General features: G+C 51.6%; 1 protein-coding gene across 15 annotated transcripts in view; it reads left to right on the plus strand.

Moving 5' to 3' along the window:
• The window catches only part of CELF1 (CUGBP Elav-like family member 1), a 43,528-nt gene that overhangs the window by 18,138 nt on the left and 14,642 nt on the right, over window positions 1-10,748 (plus strand). For 3 of the 15 annotated variants that reach the window (XM_075326701.1, XM_075326703.1, XM_075326706.1), the window contains exons 3-11: window positions 4,323-4,413; window positions 4,788-4,975; window positions 6,618-6,700; window positions 6,788-6,836; window positions 7,611-7,745; window positions 7,833-7,912; window positions 8,419-8,580; window positions 9,693-9,795; window positions 9,966-10,094. In XM_075326701.1, the coding sequence (XP_075182816.1) occupies window positions 4,343-4,413; window positions 4,788-4,975; window positions 6,618-6,700; window positions 6,788-6,836; window positions 7,611-7,745; window positions 7,833-7,912; window positions 8,419-8,580; window positions 9,693-9,795; window positions 9,966-10,094 (1,000 nt within the window). In that variant the 5' untranslated portion in view covers window positions 4,323-4,342. The remainder of the gene's footprint in view (window positions 1-4,322; window positions 4,414-4,787; window positions 4,976-6,617; window positions 6,701-6,787; window positions 6,837-7,610; window positions 7,746-7,832; window positions 7,913-8,418; window positions 8,581-9,692; window positions 9,796-9,965; window positions 10,095-10,748) is intronic. The other 12 variants (XM_075326704.1, XM_075326708.1, XM_075326702.1 and 9 more) reach the window with 7 other exon arrangements.

The following is a 10,748-nucleotide window of genomic DNA, read 5'->3' on the forward strand; positions in this document are numbered from 1 at the left end:
GCTTTTCCGGATTTCACTTGCGGATGTCGCTGGTTGTAATGATTTCTGTGCTGGAGATGTGCCAAACTCCATCTATAGCCTCCAGGGCACAACCTTGTCACCCGGGGAACCCGGCACTACTGCGTAGATCTGAACCGGGGCCGATCGATATGTCATTGTGCATGGCCAGATAGCATTAATCTACTCGCTGAGCCGGACATCGGCTATTACTGCAGCGGATTTATCTGCTACATACGGGACCAGATCGCTGTGACAAGCAGCCTCTCCGCGGCACTGTACATGCACCGCTATGCCGGAGGGTCATTGCCGGCTTTTAGCAGGGTCACTTACTTTCATAGGACCATACTTAATACACAGATGAGGACAATGTAAAACCAAAACCCGACTACACGGTGCGCCAATCACTCGTGTCTCGTCTTATTGATGTTAGACGATGCATTACGGGGGCGGTCCAAGATTGAGCGGCCTCATCCCAGCCCCCTCCTTACAAGGTGGTTAGCACGACCGTAATTCCCGTCCCCACCGCCGGTCTCGTGACCTCACCCGATGCTCCGGGCAGGGACTGCGGACAGAATACCGGTGACACAGTGCGGCCGGTCGTGTGCGTGCAACCCCCGATCAGCTCATTACTCCAAAAATGTCCACATCTGCAATCCCCCCCACCCCTCCTCTGCAGACATTTCTGAAGACCCCCTGCCTAAAGAGATGCAGGAATGTTTGTGGCCTCGGAGGGATCTGTTACTGAGCGAGCGCTGTCCAGCCCTCATATACATCCGATGCCAGGCCGCGCCACAGCCCATACACCCCATGGGATTACTGCCCTCTCCCTGTTTCTTCCCAGCACCGCCGGGTTATGCGAGTGATCTACAGGGACATGTCATCTATTGGAAGAAATCAGGAATCACGTAGACGTGTCCGGCAGCGTCCTGCTCCCCTCTCCATCAGGCAGCTACAGGGACATATTTGTTGGATGTTGGCTAAATTTAGGAGACTTCCTTATAGATTGGTTGATCAGTCCAGCCAATGTCTTTATACGAATACCGTGTGTGTGTGTGTGTGTGTGTGTGTGTGTGTATATACATTATAGGTTGCTGTGGTCCCAGTGCGGCCCCCCACCATCGTCTGTATACAGGGGTACTCTCATCTTTGCAAATTTAAACATATAACAAGTTTATTGTAAAAATGAGCAACTTTGCAATTTACAGTGCCTACAAGTAGTCTTCAACCCCCTGCAGATTTACAGTGCCTACAAGTAGTCTTCAACCCCCTGCAGATTTACAGTGCCTACAAGTAGTCTTCAACCCCCTGCAGATTTACAGTGCCTACAAGTAGTCTTCAACCCCCTGCAGATTTACAGTGCCTACAAGTAGTCTTCAACCCCCTGCAGATTGTACAGTGCCTACAAGTAGTCTTCAACCCCCTGCAGATTTACAGTGCCTACAAGTAGTCTTCAACCCCCTGCAGATTTACAGTGCCTACAAGTAGTCTTCAACCCCCTGCAGATTTAGCAGGTTTGATAAGATGCAAATAAGTTAGAGCCTGCAAACTTCAAACAAGAGCAGGATTTATTAACAGATGCATAGATCTTACAAACCAACAAGTTATGTTGCTCAGTTAAATTTTAATAAATTTTCAACATAAAAGTGTGGGTCAATTATTATTCAACCCCAGGTTTAATATTTTGTGGAATAACCCTTGTTTGCAATTACAGCTAATAATCGTCTTTTATAAGACCTGATCAGGCCGGCACAGGTCTCTGGAGTTATCTTGGCCCACTCCTCCATGTAGATCTTCTCCAAGTTATCTAGGTTCTTTGGGTGTCTCATGTGGACTTTAATCTTGAGCTCCTTCCACAAGTTTTCAATTGGGTTAAGGTCAGGAGACTGACTAGGCCACTGCAACACCTTGATTTTTTCCCTCTTGAACCAGGCCTTGGTTTTCTTGGCTGTGTGCTTTGGGTCGTTGTCTTGTTGGAAGATGAAATGACGACCCATCTTAAGATCTTTGATGGAGGAGCAGAGGTTCTTGGCCAAAATCTCCAGGCAGGCCGTGCTATCCATCTTCCCATGGATGCGGACCAGATGGCCAGGCCCCTTGGCTGAGAAACAGCCCCACAGCATGATGCTGCCACCACCAAGCTTGACTGTAGGGATGGTATTCTTGGGGTCGTATGCAGTGCCATCCAGTCTCCAAACGTCACGTGTGTGGTTGGCACCAAAGATCTCGATCTTGGTCTCATCAGACCAGAGAACCTTGAACCAGTCTGTCTCAGAGTCCTCCAAGTGATCATGAGCAAACTGTAGACGAGCCTTGACATGACGCTTTGAAAGTAAAGGTACCTTACGGGCTCGTCTGGAACGGAGACCATTGCGGTGGAGTACGTTACTTATGGTATTGACTGAAACCAATGTCCCCACTGCCATGAGATCTTCCCGGAGCTCCTTCCTTGTTGTCCTTGGGTTAGCCTTGACTCTTCGGACAAGCCTGGCCTCGGCCGGGAGGAAACTTTCAAAGGCTGTCCAGGCCGTGGAAGGCTAACAGTAGTTCCATAAGCCTTCCACTTCCGGATGATGCTCCCAACAGTGGAGACAGGTAGGCCCAACTCCTTGGAAAGGGTTTTGTACCCCTTGCCAGCCTTGTGACCCTCCACGATCTTGTCTCTGATGGCCTTGGAATGCTCCTTTGTCTTTCCCATGTTGACCATGTATGAGTGCTGTTCACAAGTTTGGGGAGGGTCTTAATTAGTCAGAAAAGGCTGGAAAAAGAGATAATTAATCCAAACACGTGAAGCTCATTGTTCTTTGTGCCTGAAATACTTCTTAATACTTTAGGGGAACCAAACAGAATTCTGGTGGTTTGAGGGGTTGAATAATAAATGACCTCTGAATAAACTTTTCACAATTTAAAAAAATAAATAAATAAAGAAATAACATTCTTTTTTGCTGCATTTCACACTTCCAGGCTGATCTACAGTCCAAATGTCACAATGCCAAGTTATTCCGAATGTGTAAACCTGCTACATCTGCAGGGGGTTGAATACTACTTGTAGGCACTGTACCTCTTAATCTCATGAATGGATGGCTTTTTAATGTTGTTGTATCTCATTGCCTAGGTTACTGCCACCTGTGTGATCTATCAGTGGAGGTTGGTTTCCCTGGCAACGAGCGCGTGCAGCTTTGTTTATAGGCTGTGAAGCTGCACTGATTGCGGGCTCCCTCCTGTCCCGCCGGCGCGCTCTTCCTGTCCCGCCGGCGCGCTCTTCCTGTCCCGCCGGCGCGCTCTTCCTGTCCCGCCGCCGCGCTCTTCCTGTCCCGCCGCCGCGCTCTTCCTGTCCCGCCGCCGCGCTCTTCCTGTCCCGCCGCCGCGCTCCTTGTCGTGCCACTGCCGCCGCACTCTCCTTGTCGTGCCACCGCCGCCGCGCTCCTCCTGTGCCTCAGCGCTCCTTCCTGTGCCGCCGCCGCACTCCTTGTCGTGCCGCCGCGCTCTTCTTGCTTCTAGTATTGGAGAGATCAGAGTTTGATCCGTGTGTGGGGTTACGGTGATCTCATTCCCTTGTGAGATTTGGAGAACACTGTCAGGAGAAGATAGGTAACAGAAGTTCTCCATCTTCTCCATTCTGTGAGCGGGCGGTCCAATGACTTCCATGCTCCCGTAGACTTGAATGGGAGAGAGTCTTCTGATTTGTGCAGCTGCTGTGTTTTGCACGGATAGTGAGTAAATCGGGCATGATCACGTCCGCTGTATGCTGTGGTGTGCGCGAGCCCGACGTTTAAAGCTGTGTTTCCCCGGTACTTGTGCAGGCCCCCGTTACTGAAGACGTCCCCCGTCCCCCTAAGCTTTGCTATTCGCCTCTTGTTAGATGTGTGCGCTGTGGATCAGCAGGTATCGGCTGCTGCCCCCTATTCCCAGCAGGACACTGCTGCACGGCCCCTCGGTGACGTCCCACCTCTCCTTGTCTCCTCGGGGTGCTGCGGCCGGGGCGCGGGTGTTTTTTTATTCCGCTCTGTCGCGCGCCCCTATCTCCATTGATCTGACACGCTGTTTATCTGATGCTGCACTCAGTAATGCTTCGCCAGGGAAAACCACACAAAACAAGCTCCGTGCATCAGCATTTTCATTGTGCCCCGAGCTGCGCCCCCTTCACATGGTCACGGCCCCTTTCACATCGCACAGTAACTTTTCTTTTTTGGCTTTGCTCCCTCCTGTGCGTCTCGTCCATGCTGGGGTCTGGGTGGGCTGGTGTCCCCCCGCGCTCTGTAGTGTCTGTCCTCCGGGGTCTCGCCGGGGCGGCGTTCAGCTCTGTCTGCTTGTGTCTATTCCAGGGGGGCTAATTAGGCAGAACATGGCTTCATTTAAGCTTGATTTCCTGCCCGAGATGATGGTGGATCATTGCTCTCTGAACTCCAGTCCTGTGTAAGTTCCCGAGACGCAGATTTCGTAGGTTTCGCTGCTTTTTACCTCCTTTTTTTTGCCTTTCTCGTGGCCTCTGCTCCTCGTCACTGTTTTGTGTGTGCTGTCACCTTGCTCTCCGCTCCGTCTCACCTCCACCTGTGTCCGGGCTGTGACCGGCCGCTGCGGGCTGCTCCTCTGGGGCCGGCGGCCATTTTTTTGTTTTTGGATGGCATTGATAGTCACGTTCCTGTGTGTGGTGCATCCGTCCTGTACATAACACCGGATTAACTCCTGATCTGGAGCTTTCCTTAACTCTTCAGTGTCCTTATAACTTGTGTGTGTTTTCTGCTGGTGACGTCCCGGTTAATGTCTATCGATATCGTTACTCATTTTAGATCCAAAAAGATGAACGGCACCATGGACCACCCAGACCATCCGGATCCAGACTCCATCAAGATGTTTGTGGGGCAGATTCCCCGCGGCTGGTCGGAGAAGGAGTTGCGGGAACTGTTTGAGCAGTACGGAGCCGTGTACGAAATCAACATCCTGCGGGACCGGAGCCAGAACCCTCCACAGAGTAAAGGTGAGGCTGTCACCGGAGGTTTCCAGCCGGCCCTGCTGCAGCTCTGGGGGCGATCGGTGCATTAGTCTCATCACCTTGTCCTGTCCCTGCTGCAGCTCTGGGGGCGATCGGTGCATGCGTCTCATCACCTTGTCCTGTCCCTGCTGCAGCTCTGGGGGCGATCGGTGCATGCATCTCATCACCTTGTCCTGTCCCTGCTGCAGCTCTGGGGGCGATCGGTGCATGCGTCTCATCACCTTGTCTTGTCCCTGCTGCAGCTCTGGGGGTGATCAGTGGATTCGTTTCATCACCTTGTCCTGTCCCTGCTGCAGCTCTGGGGGTGATCGCTGCATTCGTCTCATCATTGTCCTGTCCCTGCTGCAGCTCTGGGGGCAATCGGTGCATTTGTCTCATCACTTTGTCTTGTCCCTGCTGCAGCTCTGGGGGTGATCTTTGCATATGTCTCATCAGCTTGTCTTGTGCTTGCTGCAGCTCCTGGGGCAATCGGTGCATATGTGTCATCACCTTGTCTTGTGCTTGCTGCAGCTCTGGGGGTGATCAGTGCGTTTGTCTCATCATTGTCCTGTCCCTGCTGCAGCTCTGGGGGTGATCGTTGCATTAGTCTCATCACATTGTCTTGTCCCTGCTGCAGCTCTGGGGGTGATCGTTGCATTAGTCTCATCTGCAGCTCTGGGGGTGATCGGTGCATTCGTCTCATCACCTTGTCCTGTCCCTGCTGCAGCTCTGGGGGTGATTGTTGCATTCGTCTCATCACGTTGTCTTGTGCTTTCTGCAGCTCTGGGGGTGATCGGTGCATTCGTCTCATCACCTTGTCCTGTGCTTGCTGCAGCTCTGGGGGCGATAGTTGCATTCGTCTCATCACGTTGTCTTGTGCTTGCTGCAGCTCTGGGGGCGATCGTTGCATTCGTCTCATCACCTTGTCCTGTGCTTGCTGCAGCTCTGGGGGTGATCGGTGCATTCGTCTCATCACCTTGTCCTGTCCCTGCTGCAGCTCTGGGGGTGATTGTTGCATTCGTCTCATCACGTTGTCTTGTGCTTTCTGCAGCTCTGGGGGTGATCGGTGCATTCGTCTCATCACCTTGTCCTGTGCTTGCTGCAGCTCTGGGGGTGATTGTTGCATTCGTCTCATCACGTTGTATTGTGCTTTCTGCAGCTCTGGGGGTGATCGGTGCATTCGTCTCATCACCTTGTCCTGTGCTTGCTGCAGCTCTGGGGGTGATCGGTGCATTCGTCTCATCACCTTGTCCTGTGCTTGCTGCAGCTCTGGGGGTGATCGGTGCATTCGTCTCATCACCTTGTCCTGTGCTTTCTGCAGCTCTGGGGGTGATCGGTGCATTCGTCTCATCACCTTGTCCTGTCCCTGCTGCAGCTCTGGGGGTGATTGTTGCATTCGTCTCATCACGTTGTCTTGTGCTTGCTGCAGCTCTGGGGGTGATCGGTGCATGCGTCTCATCATTTTGTCTTGTGCTTGCTGCAGCTCTGGGGGCGATCGTTGCATTCGTCTCATCACCTTGTCCTGTGCTTGCTGCAGCTCTGGGGGTGATCGGTGCATGCGTCTCATCACCTTGTCTTGTGCTTGCTGCAGCTCTGGGGGCGATCGTTGCATTCGTCTCATCACGTTGTCTCTTCTTCTTGTCTTTAGGATGTTGTTTTATCACTTTCTACACACGTAAGGCGGCATTAGAAGCACAGAACGCTCTGCACAATATGAAGATCCTTCCCGGGGTGAGTACACTGCGGGGGGCAGCGGGGGGAGCGGGGGCAGCGTCCTCGGGATTGCACCGCATCTAACCTCCTCTTGTTTGTGCTCAGATGCATCATCCGATACAGATGAAGCCGGCCGACAGTGAGAAGAATAACGGTATGTCTCCTCGCTGCGGGCTCGTCACACTCGCAGGGATCTTCCTTCCTGTGTGACCTGTGACCGGCTCATTACCGGTGGTCACTGCAGTTATTTGCACCTGGCGGTCTGACGTTAGAAGCAACAATCCTTTGTAGTAAATGAGTCACTTTAGGTGTAATGAAGGCTCGTTCTCGCCTCCATTCTTATCATACGAGTTCACATAGACCCGTCCGATTTTATCCAAGTCTCTGATCAAACATGCTGCTGCAAGTGTAAGGGTGAAAAATCAGACTGACGTGACGCCGGGGGCGCTCTGACGTGACGCCGGGGGCGCTCTGACGTGACGCCGGGGGCGCTCTGACGTGACGCCGGGGGCGCTCTGACGTGACGCCGGGGGCGCTCTGACGTGACGCCGGGGGCGCTCTATTAAACTCTGATGGTCAATAAATAATGAGACGACCAAATTCTAGTGACCAATCAAAAACACTGAAGAATCGTGGACTGTTTTTTTTTGTTTGTTTTTTTTGCGTACGGGAAAATATTACTGACATGTGAATGGGACCTTACGTGAATGTCTTACAGCAGTCAGTAAATGTGCAGAAGACTCATCGCTGAGCGTTTAGTGTCTGCGTCCTGTCAATCTACGTGTAAATCTGGATGACCGGCGCGCAGCTGCCGAGTACCAGTTGTTGCTCGCCCCATTTTTTTTTTCTCAGATCAATGGCCTGTTATCGGATCTGATGCCGGCGCCTGATCTAACGTCAGATTTTGCCTTTTTTTTTTCCTTTTTAGCTGTTGAAGACAGAAAGTTGTTTATCGGAATGGTGTCCAAAAAGTGTAATGAGAACGATATCCGGGTGATGTTCTCTCAGTTTGGGCAGATAGAGGAATGCAGAATCCTGCGGGGACCGGATGGGTTAAGCAGAGGTGAGTGAGGGCGATGGACTGTCAGCGCGTGAACTGCACAGTGTGGACCGCGCAGGTTTTTATTTTCGTTTTTTTATTAACCCGCAGGTTGTGCGTTCATCACATTTACAACCAGATCTACGGCACAGAACGCAATCAAAGCCATGCACCAAGCACAAACCATGGAGGTGAGTCCTGGCAGTGCTCTCTTACCGGTAACCGGCCCTGCTTTATGGAAACAATGATCTGATGAGCTGGAGGAATCCTGATCACCACAACTGTGCAGAAGTGATGACCAGGCTGTGCCAATACAAGAGGCTTCAGGCAATAGACAGCTTGTATGTCGCTCCCTGCCGGCAGAGGGGGCAGAACAGGAGGTGGCCGGGATTGTTACTAAGGCTCCTGGGGAGATCTACCTCTGTGGCTTCCAGGGAAGTGTTGATACTTGGTGCAATAAAAATGCATCTATTGTTCTTAAACTGAAGCTATTCTACTCCCCCTTTTCCTACTTGCATGCACCCCCCGACGCTGGGCCGCGCACCCCCCGACGCTGGGCCGCGCACCCCCCGACGCTGGGCCGCGCACCCCCCCGACGCTGGGCCGCGCACCCCCGCCCGACCACTGATTGTCCAGGCCTGGTGTGCGTGATGGCAGTGCTTTCGTTTTTCACATTGAGTTTTTTTCTTTTTTGCAGGGCTGTTCCTCTCCAATCGTTGTAAAGTTCGCAGACACCCAGAAAGACAAAGAACAGAAACGAATGACACAACAGCTCCAACAGCAGATGCAGCAGATTAACGCGGCCTCTGTGTGGGGGAACCTCGCGGGACTCAACAGTCTGGCACCACAATACTTAGCAGTAAGTGTCGCCAGGTTTGAGCGTCTTTACTTTGGGTATATGGATCCTCGGTGCTGGAGAAGACCACTGTCTCTGTGAAGTGACGGACGCGCCGATTCCTCCGCCTTGACCTGAGCTGAGCATCTAGGACTAATCGGCCTCTAGACGTGATATTCTTGGGGGGTCCTGTTCTCAGGCTTCGTCTTTGGCCTATATGTATAACCATACAATAATATATTAAACGCCTATTGTGGTTAGGAAAATGATCATATTTTATTTCATCACCTATAAATTACAATTTCATATAGTGCTGGTGCTTCACAAAAGTTTAAAAAGAACCGTACCCCATAAAACCATGCAAAAACAAACGGGTGCAGTGTGGAACAGCCATGATGTCAAATTAAATGTCAATACATGTTTATATACATTTCTGGGTATCAATAAATATAAGCCCGATAGCCTATCACAGCTAAAATAAAGTGCAAGTGCAACTCAGCAACTATGTATTCAGCCTGGACACAAATCTCAGATTGCAGCCAAATATATAGCCCAATAAGCATAGTTGAAAGCATTCATAAAGTTAATACATATTTCAACACATGAGACAACAGTATATCATCCATAGCAAACATTATAATACTCATGGAACATATGTATCAACCTAGTGCCAGGTTTGACTAATGGAAGCTTCCGTTGGAGCTGGTGGGTATCAGGATGCAAACCCAGATGGCGGACCACAGCGCCCAGCACCTCGACGCACGTTTCGCCATCTTTGGCCTTCACTGGTTTTTACCAAAAAAAGCAAATATCCCCTGAGCGCACAGAGTGCAAAGTGTCCGTACATGTGAGCACAGCCGCGCGTGTCTGGGACGGACGGGCTTGTTTTCTGATTTCTCCTCGTTGCTCGGCTCAGTCCTTGGCCAGTGTGCCGGTGTGGCGTCGGCTAACACGTTTGCAGTGGAAATCTATAATTCTTTTTTTCTTTTGGTGTCTGTTCTAACCCCCCATCCCCCAGCCCTTCCCGCTCACTCCGCCTCCCGTTGTACACCCTGTGGATATCTGTGGTGTGATACGTCTGCTCCCCGGAACGAGCCCTCACTCTCCTTCTTGTTTTGTTTTGGTGTAATGTCTAGCTTTATTTGCAGCTCCTCCAGCAGACAGCCTCCTCCAGCAACCTCAACTCCCTAAGCGGCCTCCATCCCATGGGAGGTGAGTACTCCATGGGGAGAACATCAGGTGTGTGCTTTTTTTTTATTTCCATTGATTAGAAATGTATGCATTGTATCAGTCACAATTAACATGTGCCGTCGACCTTTTTCTTTAAAATAAAAAAAAAAAATCTAATGAACCGTAGATGTGAGCGTTTTGGCTGATGCACGTGTGGCGTTGTCATGCCTGTGTTCCAGGACTCAGTGCCATGCAGATACAGAACTTGGCAGCTTTAGCCGCAGCTGCCAGCGTTACACAGAACCCAGCCGGTGCCGGCTCGGCACTCACCACATCCAGCAGCCCCCTCAGCGTCTTGACCAGTTCTGGTGAGCTGCACATGTTTTCTGCGAACTGTCTGTGTCCACACCGGGGCGCGTTACTGACGTTTCTATTCCAGGGACAGATCCTGCACCCCAAAGCCTCAATGAGGGGCATTATACAGACTCGAGAGAGACTGGGGGGAGGGCTGGTCGGGGGCCAGGGGGCCGATGTGGACTGATAACCAGTGAAAGGCATGTCGGCCCAGGGTCAGAGGGGTCTCCAAGGTTGGAGTATGACGGCATGTCCTAGCAGTATATCATTGCTCTATAAGCAAGGGAATGCCTATTATGTTTTATAGTCGGGGGTCCGAGACTTGTCAAATGTTGCTGCAGCACTACAACAAAATACCGTCTGCTCCCACCCTGCACCCCACTTTATGACTGCAGATGTCACAGCCTGTATACCCCACTGGGACTTAGGGGGTCCCAGGCTGTATTCCACTGAGGCTAGTGATTGGTTGCAGAGGCCACGCATGCACCCAATATAAACAGTACATCGGCCAGTGTGCAGCAGCAGACAGTGATTGGTTGCAGAGGTCACGCGTGCACCCAATATACACAGTACATCGGCCAGTGTGCAGCAGCAGCCAGTGATTGGTTGCAGCCGTCACGCATGCACCCAATATAAACAGTACATCGGCCAGTGTGCAGCAGCAGCCA

The sequence above is a fragment of the Anomaloglossus baeobatrachus genome, chromosome 10 (genome assembly GCF_048569485.1).
Source record: "Anomaloglossus baeobatrachus isolate aAnoBae1 chromosome 10, aAnoBae1.hap1, whole genome shotgun sequence".
In the NCBI taxonomy this organism is placed as follows: Eukaryota; Metazoa; Chordata; class Amphibia; order Anura; family Aromobatidae; genus Anomaloglossus; species Anomaloglossus baeobatrachus.